Consider the following 22,415-nt stretch of genomic DNA (forward strand, 5'->3'; position numbering starts at 1 on the left):
ACGCGGACATGACGTCAATAGGCGGAACTCACGGCAAAATTATAATCCGTGGGCGTGGCTTGCAACAGGAAGTAGGAAAGCGGCAGTTCTGGCAAACAAGACACAGCTGTTAGTAACACGATGACTAACAAGGCAAATATTTTTGTTTTCAGCTTGCAACTTGACCGTCTAGAGCGTACAAGGTAATTACAACTGTTTTTTTTTAGCCCTGAAAAGCAAGGGAGTGTGGCGTTTGGGAGGAATGTCGAACTCGGCGTCTGCTTCCAGCCACAGACGCCAAATTTCGACGATTATTTCGACTGGTCAACGGTTGTAAATTATTGCGTTGACTAAAAACTTTATTTAACTCTACTCTTAACTTTGCCGTTTCAGATATGCGGGTATTACACCGCGGAAATGACGTCAATAGGCTGAACTCTCGCCAAAATTCAAATCTGTGGGCGCAATGGCCTTGAGCGAGACACCGGATACAAACACGACGATTATCAACAGAAATATCTTTATTTTCCGCTTGCAAGTGGACCGTCTAGAGCGTACACGGTAAGTACAACTCATTGTGTTTAAAAAGATTTACGTTTGTGTAGTTTGCGTTGCGTTGTATCTGTGAATGTTGGTTGAGGCTAAATGTTAATGTTTAATTTCATTCCTTTAGGTTCCACGGTGTTTGTTGGCTGTATGTTTTCCACTGCAAGAAGAGGCTCGTATCATTGACCAGCAGGAGCTACAATGGTGAGTACCCCTTTCGTCTTCCATTTATGTTAAACACTTCCTATTTCATGTCTAACAGTACTCGATTTAACAAATAACCATAAATAAATACAGTGTGGGCAGTCACGTTAACATATGTGATTATCCTGCCTAATATGTTTATCACAAATATGTCACTAATCACTAATATGTTTATTTGTTTATCACAACACCTTTGGACCTTCAGCAATCGATTATTTACCTTCATCTACATAGAGACAGAACGATGGTGTCTTAAACATCTCATTCATTTCACCAAATAACTTCACGCAGGTGGATAACGGCCGTCTCGGTCACGCTATGTTGCGTGATGCAGTTTTGAAGAACCAAATGCATTTATTCAATGAATAAGTCAAGCTAGTTCTATGTTTATGATGTTGTAAGTTACGGTACCGATTGAAGTTGAGTTCGAAGCCAGTGGAAAACAGCGCTGCGTTTGTGCTCTCCAGGTACAAATGTTGTGATCTCTGACTGACGACCGGGCGAGACTCGAGTAAGAGATGTCCAAACGAGCTCCGGCAGGGCGTGCCAAGGCGGAGCGAACGGACGCCCTTCAGGCCGCCAATGACGAGCTGAGAACCAAACTGATGGACGTCCAGTTAGAACTTCAGCAGGAGAAGAACAAGGTGAAAACCTCAACAGACAGACACTGCCTGCCTCCCTGCCTGCCTCCCTGCCTGCCTCCCTGCCTGCCTCCCTCCCTCCCAGTTTTCCCGATGTAGATTAGACATGCGTGTGCCATGACTGTGTCAGCCTACATCAACAAATGCACCGAGGACGTCAGCACCACTAAGAATATCATCACCCGGGGCAACCAACGACCCTGGATGACTGAGGAGGTACGTCAAACGCTACGAGCGCGGAACTCTGCCTTCAAGTCTGGCGACAAGGAGACACTGAGGACAGCGAGAGCCAACTTGAACCGTGCCATCAGGATAGCGAAGCGAGACCGCAGTCGAAAATTTCAGGATCGTTTCCACGACGTCAAAAACATCAGGAGTATGTGGCAAGGCATACGGGCGATTACAGACTACAACTCACCCTCCCCCCCCCCGGTGGGTGTAGTTGATGCTGACTTTCTAAATGGTCTAAATAACTTCTTTGGGAGGTTCGAGGCACTAAACGGCACTCCAGCAGTTAAAACTGTCCCCCATCAGGAAGAGGAGGTACTCTGCCTTGACTCCGCCGATGTGTTGAAGACCCTGAGGAGAGTCAACCCCTGTAAGGCCCCTGGCCCCGACAACATTCCTGGGCGTGTGTTCAGGGAATGTGCAAGTCATCTGGCTGGGGTCATCACAGACATTTTTAACACCTCGCTGGGCCAAGCCACAGTGCCGGCGTGCTTTAAGACTGCCTCCATCATTCCGGTGCCGAAGAAACCTCAAATCACCTCATTTAATGATTACCGGCCTGTTGCACTGACTCCGGTTATGATGAAGTGCTTCGAAAGGCTGCTTAAAGGTCACATCGTTTCCAGACTCCCCCTATTATTTGACCCGTTCCAGTTTGCCGACCGGCAAAACCGCTCCACTCAGGACGCCATCTCCTCCGTTCTTCACCTGAGCCTGGCTCACCTGGAGGAGAAGAACACCCATGTGCGGAGGCTGTTCCTGGACTTCAGCTCAGCGTTTAACACCATCATCCCACAGCATCTGGTAGGAAAATTGGAACACCTGGGCTTCAACACCCCCCTTCGCAACTGGCTGCTAGACTTCCTCACCAACAGACCTCAGTCAGTCCGGGTCGGACAGAACACCTCTGATGTCATCACCCTCAGCACAGGCTCCCTTCAGGGCTGCGTCCTGAGCCCCCTGCTGTGCACCCTGATGACACACGACTGCGTCCTCAGGTTCACCACCAATCACATCGTGAAGTCAGCAGACGACACAACGGTGGTGGGGCTCATCAGAGACAACAACGACCTGGACTACAGAGAGGAGGTGGAGCAGCTGGTGGGCTGGTGCAGAGAAAACAGCCTGATCCTGAATGAGGAGAAGATGAAGGAGATCATCGTCGACTTCAGGAAAAAACAGCCTCACCACGCTCCACTGATCATCAACAGCTCAGCTGTGGAGGTGGTCAGCACCACCAAATTCCTGGGGGTCCACATCACAGAAGACCTCACCTGGACTATGAACACTACGGCACTGGTCAAGAGGGCACAGAAGCGCTTGTACTTCCTGCGGAGGATGAGGAGAGCCCACCTGCCCCCACCCATCATGAGGACGTTCTACAGGAGCACCATAGAGAGCATTCTGACAAGCTGTCTCTCTGTGTGGTGTGGAGGCTGCACCGCCTCCGATTGGAAGAACGTGAGGAGAGTGGTGAGGACAGCAGAGAGGATCATAGGGGCTCCTCTTCCCTCCATTCAGGACATTTCATCTCAGCGCTGCATGTCCCGTGCCCGTAACATCATCAATGACCCATCACACCCCCACCATGGACTGTTCTCCCTGCTGCCCTCTGGGAAGAGGTTTGCAGCATCCGCTGCAGGTCCACCAGGTTCTGCAACAGCTTTTTCCCTGCTGTCATCAGACTGTTGAACACTAGAACTGTTGAGCTCTAAACTGAACTCTGCATCACACATTCACAGAACTGTACTTTATGACACTACGGACCTCTATCTTGCACTATCTCGCACTACCAACTTTACTGAACTTGTATAAACCCTTTAAATAGAAGTTTAATATATGGTTTAGCATTCCTCTGCACACTCTTGAATACTGTTTTGCCTACTTGGACTGTTGCATAATTATCACTGCTGCACTTTATACTTATTTTTAATATATATATATATATATATATAGTATATATGTATATATATATATTTTCATAGGATATGTTACTTCTATTCAACTGCAATATCACTACTTTGTTGTAAGACGTATGCAACGGAATTTCGTTTTGTATGCACCATGTGCAGACAAGATGACAATAAAGTTTGTCTAAGTCTAAGTCATGTCAGGTCAGCTGTCTGGAGAGAGAGAGAAGTCAGGACCTGCGGGCGGAGCACCACCGTGCCACCGCCGCCATGACGGAACTCAAAAGCAAACTCCATGAGGAGAAGCAGAAAGAGTTAGCCATTACCAGGGAGACATTACTGCGGCAGCATGAAATGGAGCTGATGAGAGTGATCAAAATCAAATATGGAGAGATCCAGCGACTGAATGCCTTGGTCCTCAGCCTGAGGGACGGCTCCATGGACAAGGTGATCCGCTCTATCCGTGTCTGACTATCCACACGCCACGTCGGGCTTCGATGCGGCCGCTACCGTATTGTGTAGCTTGTCCCCAGTAAGCGTCGCGGCGCTCCGTTGCGGTCTCAACGGCCCGGTGTGGCGCAATGTCTGCTCAGGTGAGGAGGGGGGGCGCTTTGCTGGCGGAGGTGGAGGAGACGCGGCGGTGTCGGGAGACCGAGCGGTGTCGCCTCCACCAGGAGCGCGGAAGAAGCCCTGGCAGCGGCCCAGCAGGCCTGGCAGTCCCGAGCGGCCGAGCTCCGATCGGCTCATCACCAGCATCGGGAGGAGCTGAGCCGAACCAAGAGAGACTGCGAGAGGGAGATCCGCCGACTGGTAGGACTGATCAGATGCGCGGTGCGTGGCTATGTTCCCAATTTCGTTGTATACCTGCAGTGCAATGACACCTAAGGCATTCTATTCTATTCTATTTCACAAGAAGAAAATGTCCGGTTGCTCGCTTCGCTTTTGTCACAGCAAAGGTGTTCTAGTCGATTCAAGAAAAAAATTGGCCGGTTGCTCTCTTTGTTTTTGTCACAATTCTGGCAAATGAGTTTGCCCGCCTGCCTGAGCGCTCCCCGTTTGTACATCCAGACGGATGAGATCAAGCTGAAAGACAGAGCGGTTAGTGTTTTGGATGAAGCCCTGGGGCCGGCCACGTCCACCGCCTTCAGCTGCAGACTCAGGCTGCCGAGCAGCAGATCGCTGCCCTGAGGGATTCCCAAAGGGCGGGCCTAAACTACCCTGGAAGTGGGGTCAACGCCGCTACTAGCAATCCTCTTCATTGCGTAAGCCACCTCATCACACACTTGCAGTACGCATGACTTAGTTCGTTGCTGGAGGAAGGTAGCACAAAAACAGTTTTGAACTTTGAACGAGTGCTTGTGTGTGTGTGTTGCGGGGCGTTTTCAGTCTCAGGAGGATCGGGACACGCGACGGTTTCATCTGAAAATCGCTGAGCTCAGCGCAGTCATCAGGAAACTGGAGGATCGAAACGCCCTGCTTTCTGAAGAGCGCAATGAACTGGTAATTTATTGACGGCACGCTTGAAGGTTTGCGCTACGTTTGATGCGCGCCATCCAGCGAGGCACCCATTGCGCTTGCTTATTAGTTGAGCGGCACGGCGAGTCGGTTGCCTGGTAGATGTCTTTTATTGGGAGCCAAAGCCACGATTCCGTTCAAACCGATGCAAAAGGAATGGATACGTTCTGGCCCGCGTGTTGTGCGTCTTTCACATCCCGCACTTCATGCTTGCAGCTAAAGCGACTGAGAGAAACAGAAAGCCAGTTTCTGCCACTCCTGTACAAAAACAAACGCCTGAGCAGGAAGAATGAAGAACTCTCGCTGGTGCTGTGTCGCCTTGAAAACAAAGTGCGCTTTGTCACCCAGGAGAACGAGGAGATGGCAAGCTTGGTAAGTCGACGCGGACAACGGCGGCGTGCCAACAGAGTCCACTGCATTTGTGTTCCACAGAGAAGGCCTAGTTCGCTCAATGACCTGGACCGCGGTTGCGGCCAGCAGGACGGTGAAATGGAGTTCCTTCAAGTTGTGGAGCAGCGGCACATCATCGACGACTTGTCCAAGGTCTTCAGGCAGGCGACTCGGTGCACGTACGGCAGCGCCGCGCTCGCTCGCTGTCGCCAGGAAACCTTTTCCGTCCAAAGCTTGGCCGGCGGCCGCCATCCAAAAAATTGGCCCCTTAAATTCCGACCTTTCAAGCAGGAGCATTGTGCGCACGCGTTTGAACACGCTTTAGACTTGTTTTGCCGTTTTCAGCAGCTCAAAGCTCCCGTTTTGTCAGCGCCTTTGCCACTCGCTGTGCGCTGAAAACGACGGACTTGCCCGGCTGCTCAGCCCGTCAACCATGAGCCGCGAGCGCGACGTCATTGTCCGTAGGCAGCTAGTGGCAAAATGCACCCTGTTAGAGTTGCGCTCGCTCCAACTTATTTTGCAAGAACCACACGGGAGACAAGTAAGTTCTTTTGGACACCTGCAGGTGGAGAGTCCATCCGTTGTACGAATGAAGTCTGACTCTCGGCTCCTGCACGAGCATTTTAATTAAGAGAAACAGGGTGGGTGTAAGAGTGGATTGAATAGAGGAAGCCCTTGACCTCTAGTCAAAACATAGCAAGGGGTGTTTTACGACTTTGTGTAGGAAGGGATAAGCGATAGGGATAAATAAGGGATAAATAATATTATTTATTACAGGTCGCAGTCAAAGTCAAAGCAACACAATGATACGATAAAGATAATCTGGAAAACCCTGACACACCCTGTAGTTGTCACTTTTGGAAAAGACGAGCGTCCCTCCAATCATCGCCGGTGACGTGTTTTTCAGGCTCTGGAGACAGGAGCTCATGTCAGAAATGTCATTGTGAGTCGCGTTTGTTTCTGCGCCGGAGCCGTTCGTTCCCTTTGCATCCAAAGAATCTCAAAGGCGGATTATTTGTGTCGACAGGAGAGAGATTTGCTGCTACGATACCGACGTCGAGAATCTCTGAGGAGGAACAAAGCGTGAGGTCCTGCAAGGTGAGTCTGTTTGTTTGCGGCTGCTTGGTGTTGCGCAAGATGAAATGGCCTTTTTCTCGCTATCGTTCCTCTCGTCGATTCATCGTGAGGTGTCGCTTCAGTTTGTTCAGAGAGATGTTTGCTTCCGCGCCCGCAGGTCATCGAAACATTTTACGGCTACGACGAAGACGTGTTGGTGGACTCGGACGGATCGTCCTTGTCTTTTCACACCGACAGAACCCCCGACACGGAACCCGAAGAGGTAGCCCGCCATTTCTGCCAGCGTATTGGCACCAAACATTCCTCTTCAGCCTGGAATCGGACTCGTCTTTGCGTCGCGGGTGCTTTGTCGCCGGTCTGACTGATTCTGGTACTAGTGCTGTGTTGCATTGGTGTGTGCATGAAGAGGCGGAGCTTCGCTACCGCCAGCTGACGCAAGAATATCAAGCGCTGCAACGAGCCTACGCTCTGCTAGCCCAGACCAGCGAAAGGGGACTACGACGCCGAGAAGGAGATCAAGGTGGCGCCCCTTCCCGCAACCCCCGGCCGGGTCGCAGCCTCCCCGTTCTCACCCAGCCTCGGGTGTTCTCTGGTCTGAAAGGAGGAGGAGGAGCCTCCCTCCTCCTCCTTTCAGACCAGAGAAAAGCTGATGGTAGAAATGGGTCACTATCAAAGCAGAGTAGCAGATCTGGAGTCAGCGCTGAAGCAACAAGGACAGGTAAGCTCATCAATGAGCACACCTTTTTCTCAGACAAAATAGCTACATTCTTCAGTCACTCATCCGTCTGGCATTACTGGACCAACCCCCCCCCCCCCCCCCCCCCCGAACGTGGCTGGGAAAATGCGGAGAAAAGCAAATGTCATTTTCCAGTCAACCAAAGAATTTGTGGATGAAAATGACACAACATTCCAAAGCTGTCCACGCGTTTGTCTCTTCTAGAATGTCAAGTGGGTGGAGGAGAAGCAGCTGCTGCGTCAGAGCAATCAGCAGTTGGCCGAAAAGGTGACGGAAAGAAAGGCGCTGGGCGGAGTCGCTTGGCGTCACACCTGTCGGGAAGCCCCGCAGATGAGGTCTGACTGTCTTTTCAGGTCAGGCGGATGGAGGCGGAAGAAGCGCGTCTGAAAGAGCACATCCAGGATATCCGAGACCAAAACGAACTGCTTGAGTTCCGCATCCTGGAGCTGGAGGTGGGAAGACTCGCACAAGCGTGTTGAGGCCAGAGATGTGACGGACGGACGGACGGACGGACGGACGGATGCATGCCTCTGCCTTTCAGGAGAGGGAGTGGCGCTCCCCCGTCTTGAAGTTTCTGCAAGTCCGTTTCCCAGACGGCCTCAGCCCTTTGCAGATCTACTGCGAGGCCGAGGGCGTGAGCGTACGTAAGGCGTCCCTCGCAACCCTAACCTTAACCCGAGGTCCCAGAACACCTTACATTGCTCCTTGCGCCTTTCCCCCGGACATCGTCATCAGTGATCTGATGAAGAAGCTGGACATCCTGGGCTATAACGCCGTAAGTGTATGTCGAACTCCTTATGTTCGCACTCCACGAGACTCGGCGGCTCAAATGTGACTTTTGGAAGGCTTTGCGCTGAAAGAAGCTTGTTGACGCTGTGCCTTTGGGCTCTTGCAGAATCTCACCAACGAGGAGCAGGTGGTCGTGATTCACGCCAGGACCCTTCTCACCCTAGCCGAGAAGGTAACGCGCACGTCCACGCACGCTCTCGCATTCTGCTTATGTGACAGCAGCCTTTCCTCAGTGGTTAGAATACATCAAAGTGACCAAGTCAGCACTTCAACAGAAGATGTTGGACATTGAAAGTGAGAAGGTAGACAGACACGCGACATCAGCCAAGGGGAACTCCGGCAATGTGCCCCAACAATTCTGACCTTGAGCTGTGCTAGGATATGTTCTGCAAGCAGAAGGGCTACCTGGATGAAGAGTTGGACTTCAGGAAGTGTTCCATGGACCAGGCTCATAAGGTAAGCCGCCCTCAAATCTCCCGCCGGACCACTGATGGACGAGGATTGCGGCCCAGAGGATCCTGGAGCTGGAGGCCATGTTGTACGAGGCGCTACCGCAGCGGGACTGCCCCGCCACGGACGGCGAAAAAGCCAGCCACGCTGGCGTGAATGACGTGCTGACGGCGGATCAGAGAGAAGAGCTTAGGAGCGCCGTGGACCAATGGAAGCGAGCCCTGATGTGCGAGTTGAGGGAGCGCGACGCTTGCATCCTCCAAGAGAGAATGGATCTGCTGCACAGCGCGCAACAGGTAAGGGCCCAAAGCCAGCCCGGCACTTACTTGCACGCTTACTGGCTTTTGAATGCCACTTTCCATTTGTCCGTCCTAGAGGAACAAAGAGCTGAAAGAATTCATCGAAGCTCAGAAGAGACAAATCAAACAATTGGAGGAGAAGTTTCTGTTTCTCTTTCTATTCTTCTCCTTGGCCTTCATTCTGTGGCCCTAACACCAGCTGGTGAGTGAGCTCCAGCGGCACCGCACTCGACACCTCCGATACACTGCCAGCCGGTCTCAGACGTTGGCAGACGCTCCGATGCCAACGTATACCCCCCGCCACGGTGACAGAGGCACCGCGTCACACCGGCGCTCATCCAATCAGAAGGCAGGAAAAGCAAATTCACATGCAGGGCACTTTTGAACCAGAAGAGAGCGCCACAAAAAACGGTTGTTGCCCCAAACGCGCACTAAAAAGGGTCAGAATAACAAGAGTCCCACTGGCCAGCCGGGGCCACCCGTCCAGCTGTTTCTTCAGGGGGGAAAAAAATTGGAGTCACCGGTGAGTACATTTTGCATTTAGCTCTGCTTTTCTGCTTCTGTCTTCAAGTGTGTGGCATCCTGCGATCAAAGAGTCAGCCAACCCCAAAGCGGTTGACCTCAACGTCCCACCACCATGCCTACCAGAGCAGGTGACGTGATGCTTTGGACATCCTTCCGTCTCAGATGCCCAAAAGTACTCTTTGCCACATCTGCGGCAATACGGTGTCTTTTCAAAGGTGCAAATAAATCCAGCGTGGGCGGAACACGCACGTCTTCGGTTTTTCCCGCTTTGTTTGTGTGACAGCTGTTGTGAAAATTTTATACAAATAAAGTTGTATAGTACAGGTTTGGCCAAGCCGCAACTCCCGAACCGCATGCGGCTCTTTTATGTTCATATCAACATTTGTGTGTGTGTGTGTGTGTGTGTGGGGGGGGGGGGGTTGTGCGTGTTGGCTTCACTTGAGTTCAATTTGGTATTTTGGTCAAAAGCGCATGTGGTGAAATTCCACAAAGTAGGATGGGCAAACACATTTCTTTAAACTATGAGTGTCAATTGGGCTCTCGAAATGGCAGGGAAAAGATGCACAGCAAAACGAAAATACGTAGATGAACACAGGACGTTTTAATCAGAGTGGGAAAGTTTCTATTTTTTGTTGAACGTGATGGCAAACCATTCTGCCTGATATGTCAGACCTCAGCGCATTTCAAAGATTCAAATCTTCAGCGCCATGCACTTCAGCTCACTCCATGCTAACATTGATCAGGCGTCGAACCCGCATCATCATGCTTAAGAGGTGGCCATGCTAACCAGTGCGCCATTATGTCAACGCATAATAACTAAGTCTACTGGTCAAAACAGCGGTTACTATATGACGTCGCTACGTCGTGGTCACGTGACGCAGACAAGACGTCAATGGACGTGGGCAGAGTTAACTTGTTTAAAAGGGAGTAGGCAGAAGAAATATTTAATTTATTTAAATCTATTTTGAGTGCACACCATTATGCCAATGCATAACAACTGTAAATCTACTAAACAAAACAGCGGTTGCTATATGACATCTGCCACGTCGTGGTCACGTGACATACGTGACGTCGATGGGCGTAACTTTCGCCGGAATTCAAATCCGCGGGGAGAGTTAACTTGTTTAAAAGAGAGTGGGCAGAAGAATTATTTAATTTATTTAAATCTATTTGGTGTGTGCGCCATTATGTCAATGCATAACAACTGTAAGTCTACTAAACAAAACAGCGGTTGCTATTTGACGTCTGCCACGTCGTGGTCACGTGACGCGGACGTGACGTCGACGCCTACTTTACATCCCACCGATCACAGGACTCCTCGGCTGCATAACCGTGCCCCCTTCCCAACCAATCGGATTTGCTATACGCGAAAACGACGCCAATGGAAAGAGCTTCCGCCCAAATTTAAATCCGTGGGCGTGGCTCGCAGCAGGAAGTAGGAAAATGGCGGCGATGTTGACAAAGACACAGCGGATGGTAACATACGACTAACAAGAGAAATATTTTTATTTTCTGCTTGCAACTGGACCGTCCAGAGCGTACACGGTAAGTACAACTCATCGTTTTTAAAAAGAAGTACTTTTGTTGCCCTGAAAAGCGAGTGAGCGTGGCGTTTGTGGGGGACGTCGAATTTCGACGATTCTTTCTGGTCAACGGTTGTAAATGATTGTGTTGATTAAAAAAGAAAACTTGATGTAACTCTACTTTTAACTGCCGTTTCAGATAGATTTGGAATTGCATCACATCCAATTTTGCCTAGAGCGTACACGGTAAGTAGCACTCGTTGTGTTTAAGGAGATTTACGTTTGTAATAGCAGAAGTGTAGCCGCGTTGCGTTGTACGTGTGAATGTTGGTCCGGGCGAAATGTTAATGTTTAATTTCATTCCTTTAGGTTCCACGGTGTTTGTTGGCTGCAAGTTTTCCACTGCAAGAAGAGGCTCATATCATTGACCAGGAGCGAGCTACAATGGTGAGTAGCCATAACATTTATGTTAAACACTTCCTATTTCATGTCTAACAGTACTTGATTTAACAAATAACCATAAATAAATACAGTGTGGGCACTGAAGTTAACATATGTGATTATACTGCCTAATCTGTCACCGAGTAGATTGTTGCAAAGTAATATAAGATCCAAAGTTGTAATTCAGAATAGTTTTCAAAAGAAGGCCATTAGAATTATATACAAGTCTGATTACCCTGAACAAGCTATTAATTAAATCACAAATTCTTCAATTCAAAGATTTGGTAGATTATCAGACAAATAATGTCTAACAGTAATTGATTTAACACATCACGATAAGTAGATTGAGTGTGGGCACTCTCAAGTTAACATATGTGATTATACTGCCTAATCTGTTACAGAGTATGTTGTTGCCAAGTAATGTAGAATAGATCCAAAGTAGTAATCCAGAATAGTTTTGAAGAGGCCATTAGAATGATAAACAAATCTGATTACCTTGAACATAATAACAAGCTAAGTGTTTAATATGTCCTATGAAGTCAAAATTGGGCACCATCATGTGGTGAAATTTGGAATTGCATCACATCCAATTTTGCCTGGGAACAAACAGATTACATAAATCTTAGTTTTGAATAAGCCACTCCTTCTCAAACAAGTAAACTCTGCCCATTTTGCGCAGTAGATGTTCTGTTAATATCTAGTATTTATACAAAGTCATAATTTAAATTGCTTTCAACCTTCATTCATCGGTTCAACCAACATTACTCGCTCTTATTACCAACTTGTATTGATTTAACTAAGCGTTTAATACTTCCTATCAGGTCTCAAATCGAGATTTGGCAAAATACAATTTCAGCAAATCCAATTTTGCCAGGGAACAAAAATAGATTAAATAAACTAAATAAGTCCTCTTCCCATTAAATAAATCAGAAAAGTCTGTCTTGTAACCAGTCCTCTTCAAACAAGTAAAGTCTGCCCATTTTGTGCCGTAGATTTTGTGTCTATGCCTAGTATTTAAACAAAATCATAATTTAAACGACTTCTTTCCTTCATTCACTTTGGAAATTTGGAATTGCAGCAAATCGAATTTTGGCAGGGAACAAAAATAGATCAATTAAACTAAATAAGTCTTCTTCCCATTAAATAAATTAAAAAAGTCTGTCTTGTAACCAGTCCTTTTCAAACAAGTAAAGTCTGCCCATTTTGTGCCGTCGATTTTGTGTTAATGCCTAGTATTTATACAAAATCATAATTTAAAGGACTTCATTCCTTCATTCACTTTGGAAATTTGGAATTGCAGCACATCAAATTTTGCCTGGGAAGAAAAGTAGATTAAATAAATTTAATAAGTCTTACTACTTCCCATTAAATAAATTAAATACGTCTTACTTGTTCCCACTCCTTTTCAAAACAGTAGTTTAAAACGAGGGCCCTTCACTCAATCTTTAACCTCAACCCCGCACGTTGTGTTGTATCTGTGAATGTTGGTTGTGGCCAAATGATAGTTTTCTTTCATTCGTTTAGGTTCCAAGAAAACTTGATGTAACTCTACTTTTAACTGCCGTTTCAGATAAGCGGGTATTACGTCGCAGTCAAATGCCGCGGATATGACGTAATTGCCCGAACCTCCGCCAAAATTCAAATCTGTTGGCGCGATGGCCGTGAGCCACTGAGCAGCGACGATTATCAACAGAAATATCTTTATTTTCTGCTTGCAACTGGACCGTCTAGAGCGTACACGGTAAGTAACACTCATTGTGTTTAAGGAGATTTACGTTTGTAATAGCAGAAGTGTAGCCGCGTTGCGTTGTACGTGTGAAAATTGGTCGAGGCGAAATGTTAATGTTTAATTTCATTCCTTTAGGTTCCACGGTGTTTGTTGGCTGCAAGTTTTCCACTGCAAGAAGAGGCTCGTATCATTGACCAGGAGCGAGCTACAATGGTGAGTAGCCATAACATTTATGTTAAACACTTCCTATTTCATGTCTAACAGTACTTGATTTAACAAATAACCATAAATAAATACAGTGTGGGCACTGAAGTTAACATATGTGATTATACTGCCTAATCTGTCACGGAGTAGATTGTTGCAAAGTAATATAAGATCCAAAGTTGTAATTCAGAATAGTTTTCAAAAGAAGGCCATTAGAATTATATACAAGTCTGATTACCCTGAACAAGCTATTAATTAAATCACAAATTCTTCAATTCAAAGATTTGGTAGATTATCAGACAAATAATGTCTAACAGTAATTGATTTAACACATCACGATAAGTAGATTGAGTGTGGGCACTCTCAAGTTAACATATGTGATTATACTGCCTAATCTGTTACAGAGTATGTTGTTGCCAAGTAATGTAGAATAGATCCAAAGTAGTAATCCAGAATAGTTTTGAAGAGGCCATTAGAATGATAAACAAATCTGATTACCTTGAACATAATAACAAGCTAAGTGTTTAATATGTCCTATGAAGTCAAAATTGGGCACCATCATGTGGTGAAATTTGGAATTGCATCACATCCAATTTTGCCTGGGAACAAACAGATTACATAAATCTTAGTTTTGAATAAGCCACTCCTTCTCAAACAAGTAAACTCTGCCCATTTTGCGCAGTAGATGTTCTGTTAATATCTAGTATTTATACAAAGTCATAATTTAAATTGCTTTCAACCTTCATTCATCGGTTCAACCAACATTACTCGCTCTTATTACCAACTTGTATTGATTTAACTAAGCGTTTAATACTTCCTATCAGGTCTCAAATCGAGATTTGGCAAAATACAATTTCAGCAAATCCAATTTTGCCAGGGAACAAAAATAGATTAAATAAACTAAATAAGTCCTCTTCCCATTAAATAAATCAGAAAAGTCTGTCTTGTAACCAGTCCTCTTCAAACAAGTAAAGTCTGCCCATTTTGTGCCGTAGATTTTGTGTCTATGCCTAGTATTTAAACAAAATCATAATTTAAACGACTTCTTTCCTTCATTCACTTTGGAAATTTGGAATTGCAGCAAATCGAATTTTGGCAGGGAACAAAAATAGATCAATTAAACTAAATAAGTCTTCTTCCCATTAAATAAATTAAAAAAGTCTGTCTTGTAACCAGTCCTTTTCAAACAAGTAAAGTCTGCCCATTTTGTGCCGTCGATTTTGTGTTAATGCCTAGTATTTATACAAAATCATAATTTAAAGGACTTCATTCCTTCATTCACTTTGGAAATTTGGAATTGCAGCACATCAAATTTTGCCTGGGAAGAAAAGTAGATTAAATAAATTTAATAAGTCTTACTACTTCCCATTAAATAAATTAAATACGTCTTACTTGTTCCCACTCCTTTTCAAAACAGTAGTTTAAAACGAGGGCCCTTCACTCAATCTTTAACCTCAACCCCGCACGTTGTGTTGTATCTGTGAATGTTGGTTGTGGCCAAATGATAGTTTTCTTTCATTCGTTTAGGTTCCAAGAAAACTTGATGTAACTCTACTTTTAACTGCCGTTTCAGATAAGCGGGTATTACGTCGCAGTCAAATGCCGCGGATATGACGTAATTGCCCGAACCTCCGCCAAAATTCAAATCTGTTGGCGCGATGGCCGTGAGCCACTGAGCAGCGACGATTATCAACAGAAATATCTTTATTTTCTGCTTGCAACTGGACCGTCTAGAGCGTACACGGTAAGTAACACTCATTGTGTTTAAGGAGATTTACGTTTGTAATAGCAGAAGTGTAGCCGCGTTGCGTTGTACGTGTGAAAATTGGTCGAGGCGAAATGTTAATGTTTAATTTCATTCCTTTAGGTTCCACGGTGTTTGTTGGCTGCAAGTTTTCCACTGCAAGAAGAGGCTCGTATCATTGACCAGGAGCGAGCTACAATGGTGAGTAGCCATAACATTTATGTTAAACACTTCCTATTTCATGTCTAACAGTACTTGATTTAACAAATAACCATAAATAAATACAGTGTGGGCACTGAAGTTAACATATGTGATTATACTGCCTAATCTGTCACGGAGTAGATTGTTGCAAAGTAATATAAGATCCAAAGTTGTAATTCAGAATAGTTTTCAAAAGAAGGCCATTAGAATTATATACAAGTCTGATTACCCTGAACAAGCTATTAATTAAATCACAAATTCTTCAATTCAAAGATTTGGTAGATTATCAGACAAATAATGTCTAACAGTAATTGATTTAACACATCACGATAAGTAGATTGAGTGTGGGCACTCTCAAGTTAACATATGTGATTATACTGCCTAATCTGTTACAGAGTATGTTGTTGCCAAGTAATGTAGAATAGATCCAAAGTAGTAATCCAGAATAGTTTTGAAGAGGCCATTAGAATGATAAACAAATCTGATTACCTTGAACATAATAACAAGCTAAGTGTTTAATATGTCCTATGAAGTCAAAATTGGGCACCATCATGTGGTGAAATTTGGAATTGCATCACATCCAATTTTGCCTGGGAACAAACAGATTACATAAATCTTAGTTTTGAATAAGCCACTCCTTCTCAAACAAGTAAACTCTGCCCATTTTGCGCAGTAGATGTTCTGTTAATATCTAGTATTTATACAAAGTCATAATTTAAATTGCTTTCAACCTTCATTCATCGGTTCAACCAACATTACTCGCTCTTATTACCAACTTGTATTGATTTAACTAAGCGTTTAATACTTCCTATCAGGTCTCAAATCGAGATTTGGCAAAATACAATTTCAGCAAATCCAATTTTGCCAGGGAACAAAAATAGATTAAATAAACTAAATAAGTCCTCTTCCCATTAAATAAATCAGAAAAGTCTGTCTTGTAACCAGTCCTCTTCAAACAAGTAAAGTCTGCCCATTTTGTGCCGTAGATTTTGTGTCTATGCCTAGTATTTAAACAAAATCATAATTTAAACGACTTCTTTCCTTCATTCACTTTGGAAATTTGGAATTGCAGCAAATCGAATTTTGCCAGGGAACAAAAATAGATCAATTAAACTAAATAAGTCTTCTTCCCATTAAATAAATTAAAAAAGTCTGTCTTGTAACCAGTCCTTTTCAAACAAGTAAAGTCTGCCCATTTTGTGCCGTCGATTTTGTGTTAATGCCTAGTATTTATACAAAATCATAATTTAAAGGACTTCATTCCTTCATTCACTTTGGAAATTTGGAATTGCAGCACATCAAATTTTGCCTGGGAAGAAAAGTAAATTAAATAAATTTAATAAGTCTTACTACTTCCCATTAAATAAATTAAATACGTCTTACTTGTTCCCACTCCTTTACAAAAAAGTAGTTTAAAACGAGGTCCCTTCACTCAACCTTTAACCCTATTTATTCACCTTCTAGGCTAAGTGTTAAAGGCTAAGTGTTAAAGGCTAAGTGTTAAAGGCTAAGTGTTAGAGGCTAAGTGCCAGAGGCTAGGCGCCAGAGGCGAGTTTTTGTGGGCTGAAGTTTTAGTGGGGTTAGTGTGAATACAATCCAAAAGAATACAACAGAATACAATACAATAGAATATAATACATAGATTAAATTCAATAGCTCTTACTACTTCCCATTAAATAAATTAAATACGTCTTACTTGTTCCCAATCCTTTTCAAAAAAGTAGTTTAAAACGAGGGCCCTTCACTCAACCTTTAACCTCAACCCCGCACGTCACATTGTGTTGTATCTGTGAATGTTGGTTGTGGCCAAATGATAGTTTTCTTTCATTCGTTTAGGTTCCACGGTGTTTGTTGGCTATGTTTTCCACTGTCAGAAGGATGAAAATACAAAGTACAACGCTTGGACGTGGGCGAAGACGTCACCGGTGAGTCCTTCCTTCCTATTTATTTACCTTCTAGATGCTAGAGGCTAAGTGTTAGAGGCTAAGTGTTAGAGGCTAAGTGTTAAACATAATACGAACAACACAACGATACTGCACTGAACAACACGATACCGCACTGAGAAACACGATACCGCACTGAACAACACGATACCGCACTGAACAACACCATGCCGCACTGAACACCATGCCACACTGAACAACACCATCCCGCACTGAACAACACCATGCCGCACTAAACAACACCATGCCGCACTGAACAACACCATGCCTCACTGAACGACACCATGCCGCACTGAAAGACACCATGCCGCACTGAACGACACCATGCCGCACTGAAAGACACCATCCCGCACTGAACACCATGCCGCACTGAACAACACCATCCTGCACTGAACAACACCATCCCGCACTGAACAACACCATGCCGCACTGAACAACATTATGCCGCACTGAACATTATGCCGCACTGAACAACACCATGCCGCACTGAACAACACCATGCCGCACTGAACAACATTATGCCGCACTGAACAACACCATGCCGCACTGAACAACACCATGCCGCACTGAACAACACCATGCCGCACTGAACAACATTATGCCGCACTGAACAACACCATGCCGCACTGAACAACACCATCCTGCACTGAACAACACCATTCCGCATTGAACACCATGCCGCACTGAACAACACCATCCCGCACTGAACAACACCATCCCGCACTGAACAACACCATGCCGCACTGAACAACATTATGCCGCACTGAACAACATTATGCCGCACTGAACAACACCATGCCGCACTGAACAACACCATGCCGCACTGAACAACACCATGCCGCACTGAACAACATTATAACGCACTGAACAACACCATCCCGCACTGAACAACACCATGCCGCACTAAACATTATGCCGCACTGAACAACATTATGCCGAAATGAACAACACCATGCCGCACTGAACAACACGATCCCGCATTGAACAACACCATGCCGCACTGAACAACACCATCCTGCACTGAACAACACCATCCCGCACTGAACAACACCATGCCGCACTGAACAACATTATGGCGCACTGAACAACATTATGCCGCACTGAACAACACCATGCCGCACTGAACAACACCATGCCGCACTGAACAACACCATGCCGCAATGAACAACACCATCCCGCACTGAACAACACCATGCCGCACTGAGCAACACCATGCCGCACTGAACAACACCATCCCGCACTGAACAACACCATGCCGCACTGAACAACACCATTCCGCACTGAACAACACCATGTCGCACTGAACAACATTACGCTGCACTGAACAACACCATGCCGCACTGAACAACACCATGCCGCACTGAACAACACCATGCCGCATTGAACAACACCATGCCGCATTGAACAACACCATGCCGCACTGAACAACACCATCCTGCACTGAACAACACCATGCCGCATTGAACAACACCATGCCGCACTGAACAACACCATCCTGCACTGAACAACACCATCCCGCACTGAACAACACCATCCCGCATTGAACAACACCATCCTGCACTGAACACCATGCCGCACTGAACAACACCATGCCGCACTGAACAACACCATTCCGCACTGAACAACACCATCCCGCACTGAACAACACCATGCCGCATTGAACAACACCATCCTGCACTGAACAACACCATCCTGCACTGAACAACACCATGCCGCACTGAACAACACCATGCCGCACTGAACAACACCATGCCGCACTGAACAACACCATGCCGCACTGAACAACATTATGCCGCACTGAACAACATTATGTCGCACTGAACAACACCATGCCGCACTGAACAACACCATGCCGCACTGAACAACATTATGCCGCACTGAAAAACACCATGCCGCACTGAACAACACCATCCCGCACTGAACAACACCATGCCGCATTGAACAACACCATGCCGCACTGAACAACACCATGCTGCACTGAACAACATTATGCTGCACTGAACAACACGATCCTGCATTGAACAACACCATGCCGCACTGAACAACACCATCCTGCACTGAACAACACCACCCCGCACTGAACAACACGATCCCGCATTGAACAACACCATCCCGCACTGAACAACACCATGCCGCACTGAACAACACCATTCCGCACTGAACAACACCATGCCGCACTGAACAACACCATGCCGCACTGAACAACACCATGCCGCACTGAACAACACCATGCCGCACTGAACAACATTATGCCGCACTGAACAACACCATGCCGCACTGAACAACACCATCCCGCACTGAACAACACCATGCCGCATTGAACAACACCATGCCGCACTGAACAACACCATCCTGCACTGAACAACACCATCCCGCACTAAACAACACCATGCCGCACTGAACAACATTATGGCGCACTGGACAACATTATGCCGCATTGAACAACACCATGCCGCACTGAACAACACCATGCCGCACTGAACAACACCATGCCGCACTGAACAACATTATGCCGCACTGAACAACACCATGCCGCACTGAACAACACCATGCCGCACTGAACAACACGATCCCGCATTGAACAACACCATCCTGCACTGAACAACACCATGCCGCACTGAACAACACCATGCCGCACTGAACAACACCATTCCGCACTGAACAACACCATGCCGCACTGAACAACACCATCCTGCACTGAACAACACCATCCTGCACTGAACAACACCATCCCGCACTGAACAACACCATGCCGCATTAAACAACACCATGCCGCACTGAACAACACCATCCTGCACTGAACAACACCATGCCGCACTGAACAACACCATGCCGCACTGAACAACACCATGCCGCACTGAACAACATTATGCCGCACTGAACAACATTATGCCGCACTGAACAACATTATGTCGCACTGAACAACACCATGCCGCACTGAACAACACCATGCTGCACTGAACAACACCATCCCGCACTGAACAACACGATCCCGCATTGAACAACACCATCCCGCAGTGAACAACACCATGCCGCATTGAACAACACCATGCCGCACTGAACAACACCATGCTGCACTGAACAACATTATGCTGCACTGAACAACACGATCCTGCATTGAACAACACCATGCCGCACTGAACAACACCATCCTGCACTGAACAACACCATGCCGCACTGAACAACACCATGCCGCACTGAACAACATTATGCCGCACTGAAAAACACCATGCCGCACTGAACAACACCATCCCGCACTGAACAACACCATGCCGCATTGAACAACACCATGCCGCACTGAACAACACCATGCTGCACTGAACAACATTATGCTGCACTGAACAACACGATCCTGCATTGAACAACACCATGCCGCACTGAACAACACCATCCTGCACTGAAACACACCATCCTGCACTGAACAACACCACCCCGCACTGAACAACACGATCCCGCATTGAACACCATCCCGCACTGAACAACACCATGCCGCACTGAACAACACCATTCCGCACTGAACAACACCATGCCGCACTGAACAACACCATGCCGCACTGAACAACACCATGCCGCACTGAACAACACCATGCCGCACTGAACAACATTATGCCGCACTGAACAACACCATGCCGCACTGAACAACACCATCCCGCACTGAACAACACCATGCCGCATTGAACAACACCATGCCGCACTGAACAACACCATCCTGCACTGAACAACACCATCCCGCACTAAACAACACCATGCCGCACTGAACAACATTATGGCGCACTGGACAACATTATGCCGCACTGAACAACACCATGCCGCACTGAACAACACCATGCCGCACTGAACAACACCATGCCGCACTGAACAACACCATGCCGCACTGAACAACATTATGCCGCACTGAACAACACCATGCCGCACTGAACAACACCATGCCGCACTGAACAACACGATCCCGCATTGAACAACACCATCCTGCACTGAACAACACCATGCCGCACTGAACAACACCATGCCGCACTGAACAACACCATTCCGCACTGAACAACACCATGCCGCACTGAACAACACCATCCTGCACTGAACAACACCATCCCGCACTGAACACCATGCCGCATTGAACAACACCATGCCGCACTGAACAACACCATCCTGCACTGAACAACACCATGCCGCACTGAACAACACCATGCCGCACTGAACAACACCATGCCGCACTGAACAACATTATGCCGCACTGAACAACATTATGCCGCACTAAACAACATTATGTCGCACTGAACAACACCATGCCGCACTGAACAACACCATGCTGCACTGAACAACATTATGCCGCACTGAACAACACGATCCCGCATTGAACAACACCATCCCGCAGTGAACAACACCATGCCGCATTGAACAACACCATGCCTCACTGAACAACACCATGCTGCACTGAACAAGATTATGCTGCACTGAACAACACGATCCTGCATTGAACAACACCATGCCGCACTGAACAACACCATCCTGCACTGAACAACACCTTTCCACACTGAACAACACCATGCCGCACTGAACAACATTATGCCGCACTGAACAACACCATGCCGCACTGAACAACACCATGCCGCACTGAACAACACCATGCCGCACTGAACAACACCATGCCGCAATGAACAACACCATCCCGCACTGAACAACACCATGCCGCATTGAACAACACCATGCCGCACTGAACAACACCATCCCGCACTGAACAACACCACCCCGCACTGAACAACACGATCCCGCATTGAACAACACCATCCCGGACTGAACAACACCATGCCGCACTGAACAACACCATTCCGCACTGAACAACACCATGCCGCACTGAACAACACCATGCCGCACTGAACAACACCATGCCGCACTGAACAACACCATGCCGCACTGAACAACATTGTGCCGCACTGAACAACACCATGCCGCACTGAACAACACCATCCCGCACTGAACAACACCATGCCGCATTGAACAACACCATGCCGCACTGAACAACACCATCCTGCACTGAACAACACCATCCCGCACTGAACAACACCATGCCGCACTGAACAACATTATGGCGCACTGAACAACATTATGCCGCACTGAACAACACCATGCCGCACTGAACAACACCATGCCGCACTGAACAACACCATGCCGCACTGAACAACATTATGCCGCACTGAACAACATTATGCCGCACTGAACAACACCATGCCGCACTGAACAACACCATGCCGCACTGAACAACACCATGCCGCACTGAACAACACGACGTCGCACTGAACAACACCATGCCGCACTGAACAACACCATGCCGCACTGAACAACA

General features: G+C 46.7%; 1 protein-coding gene and 3 long non-coding RNA genes across 4 annotated transcripts; all 4 read left to right on the forward strand.

Moving 5' to 3' along the window:
* Nucleotides 1–244: 244 nt before the first annotated feature.
* On the forward strand, nt 245–4,741 carry LOC148378641 (janus kinase and microtubule-interacting protein 3-like). Its single transcript, XM_088367755.1, has 6 exons — nt 245–540; nt 653–729; nt 1,197–1,373; nt 3,713–3,955; nt 4,102–4,318; nt 4,577–4,741. The coding sequence occupies exons 3-6, from the start codon at nt 1,248–1,250 to the stop codon at nt 4,582–4,584; spliced, it is 594 nt and encodes a 197-aa protein (XP_088223881.1). The 5' UTR covers nt 245–540; nt 653–729; nt 1,197–1,247; the 3' UTR covers nt 4,585–4,741.
* Nucleotides 4,742–6,385: 1,644 nt separating this feature from the next.
* LOC148378642 (uncharacterized) lies at nt 6,386–6,980 on the forward strand. Its single transcript, XR_015855741.1, has 3 exons — nt 6,386–6,511; nt 6,648–6,752; nt 6,897–6,980. It is a non-coding gene; the product is annotated as an uncharacterized LOC148378642 (long non-coding RNA).
* Nucleotides 6,981–7,401: 421 nt separating this feature from the next.
* On the forward strand, nt 7,402–7,995 carry LOC148378643 (uncharacterized). Its single transcript, XR_015855737.1, has 3 exons — nt 7,402–7,493; nt 7,580–7,678; nt 7,768–7,995. It is a non-coding gene; the product is annotated as an uncharacterized LOC148378643 (long non-coding RNA).
* Nucleotides 7,996–8,594: 599 nt separating this feature from the next.
* Nucleotides 8,595–9,641, forward strand: LOC148378644 (uncharacterized). The gene is made up of 3 exons (XR_015855733.1): nt 8,595–8,761; nt 8,841–8,966; nt 9,336–9,641. It is a non-coding gene; the product is annotated as an uncharacterized LOC148378644 (long non-coding RNA).
* Nucleotides 9,642–22,415: the final 12,774 nt, after the last annotated feature.

Source organism: Syngnathus floridae, unplaced genomic scaffold (assembly GCF_059516105.1).
Source record: "Syngnathus floridae isolate MCC-2025c unplaced genomic scaffold, RoL_Sflo_1.0 HiC_scaffold_32, whole genome shotgun sequence".
Classification (NCBI taxonomy): domain Eukaryota; kingdom Metazoa; phylum Chordata; class Actinopteri; order Syngnathiformes; family Syngnathidae; genus Syngnathus; species Syngnathus floridae.